Here is a 19,976-nt window from a genome sequence, read left to right as displayed (position 1 = left end):
CACTAAATATGCTTTTTGATCCAATGAATCAATCAATAAAGTAGTTACTTCCTCCAGCCTGCTAGGGTATTCTATCTTAGATAATAAGGAAGCAAATGCAGAATCATAGAAACACAGAAATAAGAAAAAGAAAGGAATTAGACAGCAGAGCATCTTAGAACTAGAAAAGACATCACAGTCCATTTATCCCAGAATCACTAAAATGTAGCCTTTAGAAGCCAACTAAGTGGCCATCTTTTCTAATTCATCCATTCTACAGAAAAAAAAAAGAAATTTGGGCACACACACACACACACACACACACACACACATATATATATATATATATATATATGGATTTATGGATGTGTATATGTGTATATATAAATACACACATATATATGTATATGGATTTATAGATGTGTATATACATATATACACTATGTATATATATGTATATGCATTTATGGATATGTATGTGTATATATGCATAGGAATATATGTGTGTCTTAACATGCTGAGTTTGGTGCTTCCTATAACATAAGGGTCAGAGGAAAGAATTTTATCCCCAAGAGCTTTAAGGCCTAAGAGAACAAAACCCATTTTGACAAAAGTACTGTAGCTCCACTGGGATTAGTGATGATAAATTTAGGGATATAAGTCTGATTTAAAGGGACTTGAGAGGAGAAAGAAGGAAAAGTGGAATGGAAGAGAAGAGGAAAGAAGGGAGATGCATTCAGTTGGTCAGTCTTAAAGGCAATGGGTTTGCAGGAGTCTGAATCTCAGCTAAGGTATGGGAAAGTCATTTATCTTCTCCAAATCAACTACATATGAGGTTAAAATGGATATTCTCTAAGGTTCCTTTGAACTCTGAATCATAAATTCAGGGTTGGAAGAGACCTTAGAGATCCTAGAGTTGTTGTTCTTGAAAAAAAAGTTGGAGAAATGTAATGGTCAAGTGGCAAGGGAGAGGAGTATAGTCACTCTCCTCATTTTATAAGTAACTGAGTCTGAAAAAATGGAGGGATTTACCCAAAGTCACTTAGGTTACAAATGGCAGAGGACAGGTTTAACCCCAGATCCTCAGACTCAAAATTCAGCATTTTTACCAAGGTACCAAGCAACCACATGTGGAGTTCTAATCTCCATTGGGTCAAGGACTTAGACTGTACTTTCCATTCAAAAAGTAACACACTGCCTTGGATAAAGTGGATGCTTAATAAAAAAAAAAAAAAAAAAAAAAAAAAAAGATGTTTGTTGCATGAAGGGTCTTGATTCCCCCACTTATTCATTATGTCTATGACCTTCAGTAGCTCATTTAAATAGTGTGGGTCTCAGTTTTTTCATCTGTAAAATGGGGAATGTACTTAGATAATCAAATCTTTCCATTTCTATGGTTCTATCATCCCCCTTTGATGAGAATGAAGTGAAAAAGAACTGGGACAACTAGGAGGAGCAATGGATAGAGCACCCAGCCCTGAATTCAGGAGGATCTGAGTTCAGATGTGATCTCAGACACTTAACACTTCCTAGCTGTGCAACCCTGGACAAGTCACAATTGCTTGAAAAGAAAAGAAGAAAAAAGAAAAAAGAAAAGAAAAGAAGAGAAGAGAAGAGAAGAGAAGAGAAAAGAAAAAAAGAAAAAGAAAAAAGAACTGCTATCCTTTTCCATTCCATTGGGGAAAACATTCTACAGTGTGATAAGAACTTTACAAATAATGACCAAGAGTGGGATGTGACCACTAGCCTCTTGCCTGGACCTTCACATTAGACAATCTCTCCTAGAACAGATGAGAATGCAGTTGGGATTGAAATCTTCCATTTTTGACAATATGTACATCTTCTCACCCTAATCCCTTTGGATATAATGGCAGAATATTTTTTTTTCTGATGGTTTTGGGGAGATTATATCTAAGCACTTTATTAAGAGGTGGTATCCATCTTGTGGACAGAGCAATGAGGATGTGAGTCAAACACCTGCAGGGCACAAGTGAAAGATTAGATGGAAGCCTTTGATATTTAATTTTAAATGAAATATTAATTTAATATTTAATTACGCTTGGGGGTCAGGAAAGAGTGCGGTGGCAAGGCAGGGTGTTTGAAGAAGCCTTTAATATACACAGTTAAGGAGACAACTGTAAAAATTAAAGATAAATTTCAAGGGTAAATCTAAATGCCACCACGGAGCTATTCCACGTGTCCTCCCGTTCCCCATAATGTGTATTTAGAATATTAGAGCTGAGTACGCAGAGCTGTTAAGAAGCTGCCTGCCACTCTGGTAGAGAAACCCTCCTCCTTTCCCCATTCTGTGGCTACCAGTAGGGCCATCTCAACTGAAATGATACATTTGAATTTCACATGGGGGGGCCACTGGCAAACCCCAGGACAGCAAGAGGGCTGTTGCTTCCACCTGCTTCCAGTTTGAGGAGGGAACAATTGTCCTCAGGCTGGCTTTTGATGTTTGATTTGGGTGCTTTTAACTAAGAAACGGATTCATTTCTTAAATAGTTTTTTTATGCAGGGTAATGATTTTTTTAAGAGAAAGAGAGAAGAGCATTAAATAGAAGTTGGATGAGCTCTTTCCATTTTAGCTTTAACTCATTTATAAAGTTTTTTATCGAAATCTATAGCAATTTTGGTTTATAGTTCACAACAGAAACCTTCATTTCAGTACTTTCAAGGATTATATTCTCATTGATAAGTATACTCTTTGCAAGTGCAGACCACAGCCCATTTAGCTAGCTTATCCTTTGAGATTCTTGCTCATGTCTTCCCATAATTCCAACCAATGCTCTGTGGCCTGTCTCTATATCCTTTCACATTCTATAAGTATATTCAGTCACATCTGTCCAACAGTTATCCTAAATTCTCACTGCACTACTTCCCTGTCACACATTTCCTGGATATTACACCATTTTTTTTTTCTGTACAAGCCATCATTGGCAATATGATGCAGTCTTCTTTAACCCACCATACACCTTTCCATTCCATTCTGGGTCACTTTCCCTTTTGATTCTTTGGGTAGAACTGTTTAAAAAATTCATAGACATAGAATATCATCAGAATCATAGCCCAGATTTTTAGTGAGTGAAGTAAGCGATTCTCCAGCCTTTTCCTGAAGATATCCAATGAGAATGAATCTATAGTTTCTTGTGCTAGCCAAAATTTCACTTTTGAAGTTTGAACTGTCTCTGAAATCTTGGAATAATTCAAAACTCAATACTCCAAACAAAGCAGCAGAAGGACCAACCCAGATAATCGTTCCAGATGTTTGTAAAACTCAACCTTACCATAAGATCTGAAATCAAGAAGAGGACTGGAAGAATGAGGAGTAAATAAAGAAATGTCACCATGAAAAACTATTGTAACAGAAACACTCAAGACACAAACCCACCAGAAGAAAATGACTCCAAAACATCTACAAGCAAAGCCTCAAAGAAAAACAAAGCTTGGGCACAAGTTTGACTCAAATCCCTGGAAGAGATGAAATAAGGGTTTAAAAAATATTTTTATATTTACAAATGAAATTTATACATATTTTATAAATAAAAAGATTAGAAAAAATGAGATTTATAAATATTTTTATAAATGAAAAGATGTTATCAAAAATTAGAAAATAAATGAAAGGTATGGAAGAAAGAATTAGAAAAGAAATGAACAGCTTGGCACAAGAAATATAAAATGTTACCTGAGCAACAAATTCCTGCAAAATTAGTATGAACCACATGAAAGTTAAAGGCTCCATGACACAATATGAAATATTAAAACAAAGTTTAAAAACCAAATAAAAGAACATATCACATCATATTATATCATGGCAAGACAATCGACTTAGAAAATCATTTAAGAGAAGTATTTTAAGAATTACTGAACTACCTCATAGCCATGACAAAAAATAAAGATCCCAGATGTATTTCAAAAGATAATAAAACTGCCCAGATCTCTTAGAACCAGATGTCAAAGTAGAAATACAAAAATCCTACCAGTTACTTCCTGAAAACCACAAAATGGAAACACGGAGGAACATTATAACATCTGGGACCTCCAGATTAAAGGAAAAAACTGCAAGTAACCAGAAAGAAATAGCTAGAGTTCTAAGGATCCAATCAGGATCACACAAGATTTAGCATCCACCAAGCTTATAGTGAAGAATAACAACCTACAAAAACTGAATATAATCTGACAGAGTGGAAAATGAACCTTTTAATATGAGTATTCTCTTGTATTTCTGATGAAGAGACTAGAGTTGCAAAGAAACTTTGAAATGGAAATATGGGAATCAAGAGAAAGACAAAATGGTAAACATAAGCATTGGGGGCTAAACAAAGATAAACTCTGTGTTCCTTCAGAACCCTATCATGATCAGGGTTCATAATGAGAATCTAACTAGGAAAAGACCTAGAAATGGTTCTGAGGTGTTTTGATGATTTTAAAAGATGAATGGAAAGGGAGGAGAAGAGAAATACAGTAGGAAAGAAAGGGGAGAAAAGGGATGGGGGGAATCATTTTACATAATAAATCAACACCACATTACAAAAAAGGATAAATATAAAGGGTTACTATAGCACAAACCAACCTACTAAAATAAACTATTGATGCTAAAATATGAGAAAGGGATAAAGGAGAAGACACTGACATCAAATATCACTATTTATGACAGAAGTATAATGTAAAAAAAATCACAATAAATAGGTTTTTTTAAAGGCCTCCTAAACCATTTTAGCCAGCAAATCCTCGATTTCCTTGCTCAGAAGAAAGAAATGGCCATCAAAGGCAATATCCATTTATATAATAAATATCCATTTACAATATGAATTAATGTTCAAAGTATTATGGAGGAGATTGAACGTCTTTTGCCTTTCTTTGACTCCCCAGCATTTATCATGGTGCTCAGCACATTGTGCTTGATAAATGCTTATTGATTCATACAGACGTCTTTTGCAGGGGCCATCAGGTAAGAGGAAGCACAAGGATGGGATAGGAATGACAAAGTTCATACCTCTAACATCCTATATCTTAAATTGTACTCTGTTGTCCTTGTGACCCTGCTAAGATCACCTTTTATCCTGTACTTCTAATTCTGAGGAGGAAAGATGAAAATTGGGTAGAAACAAGATGTGGCTACTGATGATCTGCGTGACTAGACAAGTCAATTCATAATTCTGGGCTCCATTTTCTGTTTTCTTCTCATGGGAGGCTTAAACTACATGGCTTTTAGGGTCTCTTCCAGCATTAAATCTATGAATCTATAAGCCAACACTGAGCAGTAAATAGAAATCTGACCTCAGAGCCAGGAAGATCTGGAGTACATCTTGCCTCTGGAGTTTACAAAATGTGAGACTGGGCAAATCATTTAAGCTTTCAATGTTCTGAACAATTTTTAACACTATATTGGAGAGGAGGTACCCCTTTCATTGGGTAGAGTTTCCTCACTAGGAATTTCCCTACAACAATGAAATCACAAATCCATTCTTCTGTATATGATCCTAAAGCTATTTCTCTGGCTCATGCCTAAAGTGAAAATCTGCTTCCATTTTCCTTAGAATTCCAGATTTCCTTAGAATCAAGGGAGACCTTTTTGGGGGGAGGGGGGAAAGTGCAGGATCCTTAAGTCTGGGGTAAAGGGGTAAAGAACAATAAACCAATCACTTCCTTCAACAGTAGCCAGAGGCATCCTATCAAATGATGATGTAAGAAAAATCAGTCCCATGATATCTCTAGTGGGAAGAAAACAAGACTTTTCCATAGGTGGGATGTTGCTCCTGCAGCTCTTGGCATCGGGCAACACCGGCCGCCTCAGGGAGCTGATTACTCCAGTTTGGCTAATTGCAGCAGGTGAGGCTCATTATCATGAAGTCTCTCTGCACAGATATTGTCAGTGTAAAAACACAAAGTGAAGGGTTAAGCTAAGCACTAACTCCTCCAAAATTTCTTTCCAAAAGGACTCCTTCTGAAGGGTGAAAATCACCTGGGACTCCATGTTATCTTTCCCCTCCACTCCCATATCTGATTAGGTGGCTCTCCCAATGGTTCCAAAGCAAAGGATTTCAGATTTCTTCCTCTCTCTTAAGTCAAAATCAGTTTTCTTTTTTTTCAAGCACACCGGAGAGGAAATTATATTCTGAGTCAAGAAAAACTGGATTTGAATATGGCTCGTTAAATTGTTTAGCTATGTGACTAAAGCCCTTCCCTTCTTTGGGCTTCAAGGTTCACTGTAAACATAAGGGGAGTGACCTCTACAGTGACTGCAAACTCTTTAAGATTTTATGCTCCTATGAGACTCTTTGTGCCTCAGTTTCCTCACCTGTAAAATAAGAGAACTGGGCTCATTGACCTCTGAGAGTCCACTGAGATCTAGAACTATAGTGCTTCTCCATACCTCCATTTCTTTATCCCTAACACAAGGTTGGGCTCAGCGATCTCCAAATTAACTGCACAAACCTATGGTGTAAATGAGCTTACATTACTGGTTGCTCATTTCCAGTGCCTTAAACAATCATCAGAATCGCCGTCACAGAAACTCAATTTTAAGGCTCACAGATTTTGAGGTCGAAGAAGCCTTGGGGGTGATCTTGAGTCCCAAACCCTCATTTATAGTTGAGAAAACTGAGACGTGAGGAGGTCCATGGTCTAAGAATGGGGTCAAAACCACCCTGCCCCATTTTAGCCTTGATACCTTAACTTGGTGGGAACATGTCTCAATCAATTAATCACTCACAGACCTTAGACGAAGTGCTAAAAGGCCTTTTGAACTGGAATTGTGTTTGGATAGATGGAGGAAACTTGGCCATCCCCCAGGGATCGTCTATAAATTCTCAAGCAACTAGAGAAGGAATGGAATTCCAGAGGCTGGAGCAAGTGTGGCTTTCCAACACACTGGTGAGGAGGAACCACCTGGGGGGAAAGGAGGAAGCCTCCGTTTTGGCTTGGCCAAGAATATCTTCCCCATTCCCTTCCCTGAAAAAAAAAATTAGCCAAAGGAGGCCCTCCTGAATCTCGGAAGGTTTTGGACTTCTTATTTTCCCTGCAACTAGCAGCAATGTCTGCATTGCAAGCTAAGGACAGACCCGACACAGATCCAGTATATTTATGAGGAACTTTATGATCACCTCATGAATGGGAAAAAAAGATTTTCAGAGACCAGGGCATGGGAATTGTCACACGTGCCATCTAAACTCGGGCCCCCCCTTACCATGGACTCCCATGTATTTGTGGGAGAGTGTGTCACAGATTTTTGATGGGAATAACTAGTTCTGCTCTACCACCTTAGTAAAAACCCTTTTTTACAAGCTCTTTAAGACTAAATGATTATATTAATAATACTCAACGAGAAACTAGTTAACCAAGATGAGTCCCTGAGATCTGTCTGTGAGAGTGGAAGTCAGGATAAGAATGGTCAGAGTTTATGAGGTCCCCAAAGTATCATATAATCACAGCTTGATAGTTGGAAGGGACCTTAAAGGTCATCTAGGTTAACTCCTTCATTTAACTGGTAAGAAACCGAATAAGAGAATGGGTTATGATCACAAGTCCTCTGACTCTAAATCTAGCATCTACTAGTCAATCGACAAATATTTAAGTGCTGACTACGTGTCAGGCATTGCGCTAAGTTCTAAGGATGCAAAGCAGGCAAAAAACACTTTTTCCACTGAATTAGCCTCTTAATGGACCATCTAATCCAACTTATCGCTGAAGAATCCCCTCTTCAACAGCTCCAGCAAGGGCTCATTAAACTTTGGCTCAAAGCCCTCCAGTGAGGGAGAACTGACCACCTCCAGAGGCAGGCCATCCCATTTTAGATAGCTTTAGTTGGTAGGCAGCTTTTCCTGGCCACAGGTGAAAATTAATCTCTATAATTCCCACCTCTGTTTGAAGGTTTCCAGTCTTCCTGCCATCTTGGTTGTCCCCCCCTTACCCATATTTGTTTGGATGCTGTAAGTTTTCTCCCATAGGGGACTCTGATACTGAGAGAGGGGCAGGAACCTTAATGGGAGGGCACCAAGGGTTCATAAAATCTACCCTGAAGAGATGATGATCAGGGACTTAGGAGATTTTTTGTATTATAAGGAATTCAAACACTAAAAGTGGCCACACTTGGCGCCTCCATTAGGAATAACAACTCATAATATATAAAACTATAATGTTCATAAAGTACTTTGTACACATTATTTTAAATGTTCACCATAATAGTCCTATGGGCCTTTACTCAAGCTTTCCCTCTTTAATGCCCTTGTATTTACTTCTTTGTTAATATGCTATATTGACTCCCATCTTCTAGAACTTATTTTTCTGTGTCCTGGTGCTCAGCACACTGCCTGATACATGCTAAGCACTTAATAAATGTTCATTGATTGACTAATAAAAGCTTATTGGATGGGTGGAACCACTAGAGCTTTTGTTTGTGGCTTGCAGGGGGCACTCTAGGTGGAATTCACAGGTGAGTGATAGCGGGCATGGAGGTAGGTGACTAGCCCATGGTTGTAGTCCAGTGTCAGATGCAGGATTCAGACCCAGACCTCTCCTGACACCTTATCCAACCCTCTCTGCATTGGACCCTACTGCTCCTTTCAGGTTATTCCTCGTCCCCTTCCAACCCATCCCATTATTACTTTAGGATTCTCTAATTGAGTACGTTTGAGGCCCTCATCTAACCTCCTCCATTTCAAATTCTAGAGTAATCCCACTCTCGGGACACCAATTGAGATGGAAAGATGAGAGCCCTTTGTTTTCTGGCTCTGCAGGAGAAGGGGCTGAGATATGGCAGACCAGCATGGGCTAAGACTCAGGGCTGACACCGGAGACAGCCCTTCCAGACATTTCCAGGGAACATTCCATCTCATTCCTTCTCCAGCCATCGGGCTGAGCTTCCCCACTGGGTTGCCAATTAGTTCTCCTTGTCAAATGGCAGTTTTCTCAGTAGGATGGGTCTCAAGACCACCAATTTACTTCCCGTGGGGCTTCAGACCATCCCCAGATGGTTTCTGTTTCCCGGCTCCATTAAACTGGGTTACATTTGATCCAGCAACCTCTAGGTGAAAGTTTCTGGCTAGAGTTACTGGGCTCCAGAACTGCCCTAATATCTCCCTGGGTGGTTTGGGTTTGGTTTTTGCTTGCTGGTGGTGGCAGAGGAAAATTGTGTCTCTGAAGGAGTGTCTGGGCTTCCTTCTTTCTATTTCATTACTGCCCTTCCTTACTCCCACCATCCCTCTGCTCATCTCCATGCACACACACTGGATTCATCATAAACTAAATGGGTTTGGATCCAGGACAAGACCCTCCAACCAGAAACAAACCCTAACCCTAACCCAAAATGCCAACCATCAAAGTTCCTTCCAATTCTAAAATCCCATGATTCTCTTTTCTAGGAGTCTTGGATTAAATGAGGTTATAGTTGAAAATCTACTATACTATGACCATACCATAATTTTTATTACAGATCAACATAATGATGTTGATAGTAAAGAGCATACTTAAGCACATTGTACCTTTACCAATATTAGCTAAGGCAACCATGGAAAAAAAGAATTTCACTCAATTGGGAGTAGGGGACAAGTAGTATAAAAATAAGCAGGTTCAAGAACTAGCTAGAATCCAGTATCTTTTTCCCTCAGAAGGACTGAACCTATGATTTCATTGGTTTATGGAAATCCCAGGTGAGGAAACCCCCTCTACCATTTCAGATCAGTACCTTCTCCGCCATTCCTGGACTTAGAGATTTATCATTTTTCCAGTGCAGAATTGGGGGGAATGAGGAAAAAAAACAGACTCCCCAAGAACACGTGAATAAATCCTGCTGGAGGGGTGAGAAGAGGCAGGGCTAAGAGAGATTAATGTATTATTGCCATCCTGCATTAATCTCCCTTAGTTCCAGCCCACCTTTGAGCAGTGACCCATTCATGGGTTCTTGGGGAGTCTGTGCTTTTCTTCTCAACCTCCCCCAGCTCTGCATTGGGGAAACAGCTGTGGGAAGGGAGGGCAGCTGATAATCAGCCATTCTGTGGATCCAGGAAAAAAAATCACACTATTTAATGCCCAGGATGTAATAGAGATAAGATAGCAGAAAACTTAGCAAGGATAAGATTAGGGACTGGACCTGTGACTTGAATGATATAGGGAACTCTTCCTACCAATCACATCCTGCATGATTTTCCCAAGGTCCTACAGCCAGTATGAGAGAGAGAGAGATGACAGTGTTTTCACTACCAAATCAAGCTTTTTTTTTTCATTGATGATCGAATGAATGAATAAATGGATGAGTGAATATATCAGCAGGTATTGATCCAAAGAGTTTCACCCATTTCAAATTTGTCCTTCCTGGGAGACTAATCATTTGCCCTCTATGTGCCTCAGTTTCCTAATTTGTAAAATAGGGATAAGAATAGCACCTACCTCCAGGACATTATGAAAACCAAGGAATTACCAAAGTATTGCAAACCTTAACGCAAATATCTAAATCCTAGCTATTGTTGTTGTTACTTAGTCTGACAGTGTTCAAAATGTCACTGGCACAAACTCCTCTCTTGGAAGCACCTTCAGGGCCCATTTATGAGCCACAAAGCTGTCTTGTTATTTTATCACCACTCCTAAACATCTCTGTCACCCCTCCCCAGCTTAAAAATGCGAGGAGCCAAGCATTAGCTGTAACACGACTATGGCTGAGCAGACCTTTTCCTAGACCTGCATCCCCACTCAAGCACAGGTCATGTCCAAGAATGTTCAGTTAGATATTAAAGCCATATGGAAGGTTTCCTAGACTGTCTGTGTCTATTTCAGGGAATCATAAAAATTTGAAAGCTAGAAAAGGCCTTTGAGATCTACTCCCATCTTCCCCACCACTTAATAGATGAGGAAACCGAGTCCCAGGGAAGGGAAGTGACTTACCCATTATCACACAGTTAATTAGTGGCAGAGCCTGGAGACTTAGGACAATTCAATCTAATTCAAGAAGTTTTAAGTGCTTATTATGTCCAATATCCCCTGATTCTGCCCAAGTTAACATTCTCTACACCATTCTCTTTCTCTTTCCTTCCCCCTTCTCACTTCTCCTCTCCTCCCTCCCTCTCTCTCTGTCTCTTCTTTGTCTCTCTCTCTCTTTCTCTTTCTCTCTCTCTGTCTGTCTGTCTCTCTCTGCCTCTCTCTCCCCCTTCTCTCTCTCCTCATCTCTCTCTCTGTTTCTCTCCTTCCCTCCCCCCTTTCTCTTTCTTTCTCTCTCTCTCCTCCCCACCTCACTCTTTCCCCCACTGACTCTCCCCAATTCAATCCAACCCAGCCAGCATTTATTTATTAAGGACCTACTTTGTGCCAGGCACTGTGCGAGGCGATGGAGAATGTAGATATAAAAAGCCAATAGTTCCTCCCCTCTGGGAACTTTTATTTTACAATAGAGGAAAACAGCAAGAATGTAGATTTACATTTGCACATCTATAAAATGATATTTGGCCCTATAAGTCCCACTTTAGATAACCTCTGGATGCTGAGTTGGAAAGGAGAAAAGAATAAATGCCTTCAGGATATGTGCAATATCTTTGAAAAGAGTCTCATGAGCCTGGTGCATTTTCCCCATTTGTAAAACTCTTCCCTTTTACCTATCATTTTAAAACAACTTTTTTTTCTTTTTCTTTCATTTCAAAGGGTAGCTTTGCACCTAATCTTCCTGCCTTCAGCGACTCTCTCTCTCCTCCAACACACTCTCTAGATCACTCCAAGATTCAACTTCAGAAAATACAATTTTCCTGGAACTCTCCATCTCCCAGAAACCACCAAAACTCTCTCTTGTTGAATACAGATTCCACTGATTCTTCTGAACATCTGTAAAATGAGGGGATTGGACTAAATGATTTCTAAAGTCTCTTCCAGCTTTCCACTAGTCCCTCCGTAATCCATCTTCATCCTGCCTATCTCCCTTACAAAATTCCCACTACCTTCTTCCTTGCTCCTACTTTCTATTCCCATCCTTCTTTCTAGCTGTGACACACATGGCTGACTCACTCTAGCATCCTTACGGCATGTTATTCACAGAATTTGAGAGTTGGCACTGGGGACCTCAGCGGCCATTTTGTCGAACCAATACACAAAATACCCAACAAGAGCTCATCTAGTCTATTCCAAGTGGAAGGGGGACCCACCACCTCCTAAGACAATATAGATTTATGATCCTAGACTCTATGGTCCAGTCCATTTGGGCCTTTATATTGCACCTCACTCACAGAACTTGCCTTTTCTCTGATTGTTTTATACACTGGACTACAAGTCTCTCTCCCTTTTGCCTCATAGAGTCCCTAATCTTCCTCAATTCTCAGCTCAAGCACACTTCTACATGAGACCTTTCTAATCATCTAAATACTCCCCATTGCCCAATCCTCATTTTTATACATACAGCTATATGTACTTGTTACCTCCTCCAAAAGAACATAAACTCCCTGAGAACATGCTTTTGTTTTTGTCATCATATTCCTAAAGATTAGCACAGCGTCTTTATCATAGTGATTGATCAATAAATCCTGGATCACGGGTTGACGGATACCTTTGTTCATTTTGTTCCTTCATCCTTAGACCTCAGAATTTGAGCTACTCGGCAAACATTTGAGTTAATGATTGATAATCACAGCCATCCCCAATTTTGCTATGATATTATCTCCTATAGAATTGGATTCTGGATAAGACAGATCCATTTTGAGCCCCCATCCAAGATGGTGGCTTATAAAATAATAGATTGTCAAAGTTGAAAGAGACCTGAGAGACTAGATGGTCCAATCCATACATGGCAAGAATCCTCTTCAAATTATATTATATTTTGAGAACCAGCCTGAAGTCAGAAGGACCTGAGTTCAAATCTGGCCTCAGACACTTAACACTTTCTAGCTGTGTGACCCTGGGCAAGTCATTTAACCCCCATTCAGCATTCCCAACAAGGGGTCATCCACCCTCCAGGGAGGAGATGAGGATTCCTTTAATGTAATGGGCTGGGTTTGATAGTTAAACTGAGGTTCCTTCCAATTCTTTGTTGGTGTTATATCACAGGCCCCAGGTCATCCTATATGATTCTGTACCCCAGATGAACAAATCCAAAGAACAAAAAGTTGGTAATTTTTTCCTGAATCATATACCATATGCCCATTTTTTTTACTCAGCACTTAGCCCAGGATGTTAACCCTAACATGATAGGATGACTGTGATAGGTGCTCAGACACCATCAAATTCAAGCCCCTCATTTTATAAATGGGAGAAAGGAGATCCAGGAAATGAAGGACATTGCCAAGGTCGCACACGTTGTAAGGATCCGTGGTTGGATTTGAACCCTTTATACCATTCCTCACTCACGCAACTCTATTTCCCTTTTCCCCCCACTTTTACTCTGGCTGGAAACAACTAGAATTCTTTCTGCTTAACCAGATGCTGGATAAAGATTTGGTGAAACAAACTGGCCAAAGTTAGAACCATGTCACCACTTCCCATTTGGGAACGGGTCAAACTCAAGCCAAGAAACATCTGGGTCTTTTTGCTCTGACTCATCTTGTCTGTGTCCCCTTGAAAAGTCACTCAACTCCTTGGTGCTGCTGTCAGCTAAGAAGGTAAGTGTCTGATCTGCATTCAGAGAGCAGATTTCCTCCCTGGGTGTTCCCTCCGCTAATGAAATCGCAGGGCTAGATAACAGGGAGAAAATCTCTCATGTTGGCCAAGATCTGACATAATAGCAAAAAGAGCAAACGATCATCCCAGCAGGTAGAGGGGCTGACATTTACATAGTGCCTCCTGGCTGTCAAAATCCTTCAAAGATATTCTTTCTCTTGGTCCTCAGAGGGATTATTAGCCCCATTTTACAGAAGACTTGGAAAACACAATAGGGGAGTCAGAAAATCTCATCAGGAACAAGAGCAACCAACCCCTGAAATCATCCGGGCACTTACCTGTGTAAATGAACCTTCCTGGGGCCCCTTTGCAGAACTGTTTAGACTTATATGATAATGTCACTTCCACCACTCCAGGGATATGCCGAGGGGGAGTCTGGACTCTTATAGCGTGAGGTGTTATCAGCTAGAGAGGAAACAAGTGAGAAAAAATAATGGAGAGAGAAAGAACACAAGGGGCTGTCTCCCACCCCCATGCAACACTAACCCTCCCTCATCTCTAGCCACAGGTTTGGGGAATGGTAACAAGCCATTTTAATACCCTCAGCAAAAAGCAGAAATGTTCCTGAGCAGCTTTAGGAAAAATATCTTCAAAGGGCAGGAACTGGTTTTTTTGGTTGTTGTTGGAGGGTTTTTTTTGGTCTATTTGTATCTCCAGTGCTTAACACAGTGTCTTAGCACATTGTAGGCACTTAATTGAATTAATAAATAAAATCAACTTGGAAAACAAATTCAGTTGAACAGAGTTGGGAGGAAGAGTAGAGGTCACCCCAAAATCAATTGTTCTTGCTCATTAGAACCCTGTTTTTTCTCAGCTGCTAAAATACAAATGTCAATGACTACTCAAAATATAGCTTGGGAACATAGCCCTGGAAACCTTGGCTAGTTAGGTTTCTTTGAATTGTCCTAAGTATTTTCTGAGCATATTATGAACACTCCATGCCTCAGCTCACTTCATTGTGCCTATTTTAATGCCCATCTTTTTCTTCTCTGCTTTCCTCAGTCCTCCCTTTCTTTCACTGTCCAGTTGGATTCCTATCCCTACGATGGCTTTCCCCGTTATCCCAATCCACAGCAATCTTTCTATCCCTGGCAGGATGACTATAAAATGAGAGACTTATTCAGATCCTGCCTTGAGCACTCACCACCTACCCGAACAAAACTGTTCCAAGTCTCTGCTTTCCCATCTGTAAAATGGGCATCAGATGATTTCTAAGGTCACTTTGATACTTGAATCTCCTATTCCTAGCACAACACCTGGAATAATTGGTACTTAATCAATGCTTCTTGATTAATTAATTATTTGATTCCTATTTATCATCATCATAATTTGGTACTTAAGAGAAGCTAACCCATTAGTGTTCCCTATTTCTTTGCACCCACTTGTTTTCCTTCCCTCTTGGATCATCCCTCTCCGCATCCTCAATTCCTAATGTGGTATTGTGCATGAAGTAAATGAGCAACATGAGCCAGGTGATTGATACCAAGCTCTTGAGCCACTCAAAACTGGATGAAGAGATCAACTTTGCCTACCTCACTCCATACAAGCATCGTCCCAAATACAACTTGGAGTCCATCGAAGAAATTGTCCCCTATGATGATCACCATGGCCCCACCGGTGGTCCAACCTTCACTTGGGCTGATAGCTTTGATGCAGGGTGTAGCTATGGAGACAGAACCATAAATTAGACTCCTTCCTTCTCTTCTTGCCAATCCGGACTTCTACGTTGGCTTCTTTATGGTGTTTGTCTTCTGGAGCTGATACTGATTTGCTCCATGTCATTATAATCTAACAACAAAGCATTATGGCATAAAAGAAAGACTGATAGCTTTGGTTAGTTAGAATGCTGGAGTTAGAATCAGGAAATCCTGAGTTCAAATCCTGCTTTTGGGATTTCCTAGCCATGTGACCTTGGGTACTTTATTGCTAAATTGTTCTTGTCTCGGTTTTCTCATCTGTAAAGCAGAAATAATAATAGCATTTACCTTGAAGGTTTGGGATGTACTTCAAATGAAATAATATATTTAAATATATATTTAAATAATATTATATTAAATAATATATTGAAAAGCCTTAAAGAGCTATATAAATGTTACCTATTAGCATTATGAATATTATTATGGTTGTTATCATTATGAGTGGATTTGGATTTACATCCAGATTTTTATATTCATTTCCTGTAAAAATTTGGATGCATCACTTAATCCCTCTGGATTTCAGTTTATTCATCTGTAAAATGGGGGTGGGGAGAGGGAGGGTTGGACTAATTGATCACCAAAGTTTCTTCCAGTTCTAAATCTATGAATCCATGATGAAACTGACCACATGGCATGGAAAGGTAAAACAAGGGAGGGCAGAACCCCCCTATATTCTGCCTCAGCCAGACCATATCTAAACCTTTGAGTACATTTTAGATCTATTTTGAGGAGAGCAGGAAAACCTGGAGCACCCTCGGGAAAGGAAGGGCCAAAATGTGAAGGGGCTCAGTGAGCATGTCACGGATGGTTCAAGGAACTGGGGGTATTATACAAAGCAAAGACTGGAGAACATGAAAGATACTGCTGTACAGTGGGAAAGATGCCATTTGGGGAGTCCAAGGATCTGCATTCGAATCCTAGCTTTGCTATTTACTATCTGTCTGACTTTGGGTGAGTAGCTTCACCTCTAATGGCCTCGATTTCCTCATCTGTCAATTGGGCAGATTGGACTAGATGGTCTCCTAGGATCTTTTATCGAAGGTTCTGTAGCTTCTTTGTGCTTCAAAGTCCTTGTTGAAGCTCAAACACTATATTCTAGATTCCAACTCAGCATTTTCACAGGCTGCCCTCTATGCTTAAAATATTCTCCTTCTTTGTCTCCACTTCTTGACTTCCCCAACTTCCTTTCAGCCCCAGCTAAAATCTTGCCTTCTCTAAGAAGTCTTTTTTAACCCTGTTATTACTAGAGTTTCTCCCCTATTGGTTATCTCCAATTTATTATGTGTAGAATTTGTTTATGTTTTCTCCTTCATTACAACTCCTCTTAGAAGTCAGGGACTTTCTTTTGCCTTTTTTTTTTTTTTTTTTTTTTGAATCCCCAACACTTAGCACATGCTGGGAAAATAATGGGTATTTACTAAATGCTTGTTGACTTGCAAAATTGAAAGACTGGACAAGCTCTTATGACACTAGAGAATGATGGGTAGTTTTGAAGGGCTATTATATGGAAGCACAATTAAACTGACTCTAGTTCAAGTGCCCTCCAGCTCTGGGATACTAAGCTCTCAAGCTCACTTGGCCTTAAGGGACAGAACTATCACCAACAGCCTGAAAATATAGACAGGGAAATTTGGGATTGCTAAAAGGAATAATGATTAAACTTGTCTTAATTGGTCATTTCACATTCAAATGACAATTAAAACTAGTAATGACCTGCCCTGGAAGGGTAGATTGCCGTGTGTTGTATATGACATAGAAAGGATTCCAGTTTGAGGCAAAGACTGGACTAAATGGACAATACACTGCCGAGGGCTATGAAGGTAAAATCATAGTAGCTGCATTCGAGTCTTGGCTGGTTACACTTTAGATGGGGTTTCCCCCCTCTGAGTCTTGTTTTCCTCATCTGTAAAATGAATTAATTGCACCAGTTGAGCTCCAAGTTTTCTCTAAACTCAGGGATGTTATAATTCCAGTTTCATCCAGAGTTTCTTAAAACTCTGCTGTTGTTGTTAATGTATTTTTATAAGTTGATCACACTGGGAAAAAGTGTTAAATAAACACAAAAACCACACCCCAGCCTACCAGAGGGAGTGTTAAGATTTACAAGGCTGATTACTCTTCTAGAAAGGAAGGCGGGGAGAGGGAAGCACTCTACGCAAGATTGGAAAATTTGTTTTTTAGGCTCTATCAAGAGACAATTTCTAATCATTTCCCTAACTTTATGGGATGGATTGTGTTTTTATCCTCTTCCATGTGTTCAAGGCCTCTGGACTTTACATCCCATCAGGAACCCAAGATGGTTTCCAGGCCATAACTAAAGTCAATTCATCACTCCATTTCCAACGTTGACAGGGTCAAAGGTGGAGGAGAACTTTGGCAGGACTCCAAAAACACGGCCCTACTTTGAGCAGCCAGTCAATCACATCCAATCAGTCAGGGAAAACTGGATGGGTTCCGAGCTCGGAATACTGGGATTTTCTTCTCCCCTTTCAGAGACCGCTGGGGGAGAATTAACAGTGCTCCAAATTCTTTACTGATTCAATCATTTTCTTCCAGTTCATTAATTCTTCTTCAAGCTGATATAGGACACATTTTTTTTTAAAAAGGGTGGGGGGCAGAAAAATATCATAATGAAATAATAATCCAGTTTGGCCATTCCCCAAACACTCAAAAGTCATCTCCTCTTACACTGGTGAGTGGGGTGGAGGTGGGAAGAAGAGGAGGTGAGCGGGGGGTTTAGTGGAGTTTGTAAGTTATCTTAATCAATGCATTTCACTGGATGTTTTTTTTTTTTTTGACAACTTGAAGCTTAACAGTTGCAGATATTTTTAATTGCCTTAATGCGTTCTGAAAATCACCCAGAGCCAACCACGATTCCTCCCTGGCCAAGCAAACAAAAATCAATTAGTGTCAATTTGATCCTGCGTATTGTTATGTTTTGCCCACAATTTGTTTAAGGGAACAACTGGCACTTCTTCATACATGTGTGGCGTGGAAATGTTTAACTAAGATGTCACATTGCTTAGTTTACCTGAAAAGCCAGTCTAACAAAGAAAAAAAAAAAAAGAAATAGGATGGAAGGAATGGTAAGGCGTTGGGATTTGATGAGTGTGTGTGTGTTTGTTACATGAGAGACAATCAATATTACTAGATTTGTTTGTAAAACCACACATAACATCGAGCAGGATTCCTGCCAATCTCCAAAGGAGCTCATGTGAAATCTGCTGGAAAGAACTTGAGGCAAATCTCATTTTTCTAGACAGACCCCACCCAGACAATCCTACCTTCAGACGGGTCCAGCCTCCTCGCTCTCCGCCCGTGCTTAGAATTGTTGTGAACAAACATGTTGTCAGAAACAGCCAGCACATGTCCGTCCACATTCACGGTTGTTGATAGCACCACCTGCAAACATTAAAAAAAAAAAAAAATGCAGGGTTAACCTTTGTATGAATCACAGCTGAGGCAGGGTTCCGTTTAGGTTGAACTGGTAGAAAAAGAGAAAGCTTGAAACCAAGAAAGACAGAGATGTGCATTCCATTTCCAATATTTAATGGCCATTTGACTTTGGTTCAAAGTAAACTTCTTTGATTCACAGCCTTCATCTGTAAAATGGGGATAGTCATCCCAATAGAATCTATCTACCTCACAGGATGGTTGTTATCTGTAAATAACTGTCATATGATAATGGATAGAGCATTAAAGTAAAAAAAAATCAAGTTCAAATCCATTTACTAGCTTTGTGATCCTCAGCAAATCACTAATCATTCTCTACCTCAGTTTCCTCATCTGTAAAATGGAAGGGGGTGTTAGTAAAAATAATACCTATAATATAGTACCTACTTCTCAAGACTGTTGAGAGAATCGGATAGGAAACTATGTAAAGTGATTTGCAAACTTTAAAATGTAAGCTGTCATTATAATTATTGTTGTGTTAAATGAAATCTTATCGATTTGAATTATGGTAAAATGAACTGAATTAAATTAAGTTGAATTGAATGATAGCTCCTCCCTTTTGGTGGGAATGCCAGATTTGAATATCAAGACATTCAGTGTCTGTCCTGAGCAAAAGAGAAAAGGTGGGCATGTTAATAGTAATAAATTTATTGACACAAATCAATCAACCAATAGTCACAATGTATCTTGGAAGAATCAAGAGCAAGCGAAGAAGAACAAGATATCAGATCAATAATTAGTCTAAAGCAACTGTGGCTTTGTCTCAGAGTGCTTAAATTTTCAAGGTGTCAAGAGTACTTCTAGTTGAGAGTTTGGAAACTACTGAGCTTAGCACTTAGCTCCAAAAGAAGTGACCAGACAGCAGGCTATGGCTACCTCATTTCTACCCTTGCTATATTCCTCCAGCCCATAACAGTTTTCCCCAGAAGACAGCTAAGGTATCTATTTCCCTCCATAGAATGGTGTTTGAGGAGCTCACCCTTATATACACACCCCATTGATTTTTTTTTCTTTAAAAAGTTGATTTGAGGAGATTTTTCAGGGGCAAAAAATAGTTAGTTATGATTCTGTTAGACATAGCCTTCAATAAGCATATGATTTACTCAGGGAGTGAATAAATGAGATGAAAACATTAGAAAATAATACAAGGCAGCTGACAATTACATATTTAACTGGAACATGGAACATGTTCAGCAGAGGAAAATCAATGAGATTCCT

At 39.7% G+C, this 19,976-nt stretch overlaps 1 protein-coding gene across 1 annotated transcript in view; it reads right to left on the bottom strand.

Moving 5' to 3' along the window:
• The window catches only part of EBF2 (EBF transcription factor 2), a 252,512-nt gene that overhangs the window by 32,248 nt on the left and 200,288 nt on the right, over positions 1-19,976 (bottom strand). Inside the window, exons 8-10 of the mRNA XM_031949646.1 lie at positions 18,590-18,707; positions 15,141-15,271; positions 13,887-14,013 (exon numbers count right to left, since the gene is read on the bottom strand). Of these exons, the coding sequence (XP_031805506.1) occupies positions 13,887-14,013; positions 15,141-15,271; positions 18,590-18,707 (376 nt within the window). The remainder of the gene's footprint in view (positions 1-13,886; positions 14,014-15,140; positions 15,272-18,589; positions 18,708-19,976) is intronic.

This window comes from Sarcophilus harrisii, chromosome 2 (assembly GCF_902635505.1).
Source record: "Sarcophilus harrisii chromosome 2, mSarHar1.11, whole genome shotgun sequence".
NCBI classification, from domain to species: domain Eukaryota; kingdom Metazoa; phylum Chordata; class Mammalia; order Dasyuromorphia; family Dasyuridae; genus Sarcophilus; species Sarcophilus harrisii.
The sequence above is the reverse complement of the archived record's forward strand: the minus strand, read 5'-3'. Positions and strand labels throughout refer to the sequence as shown.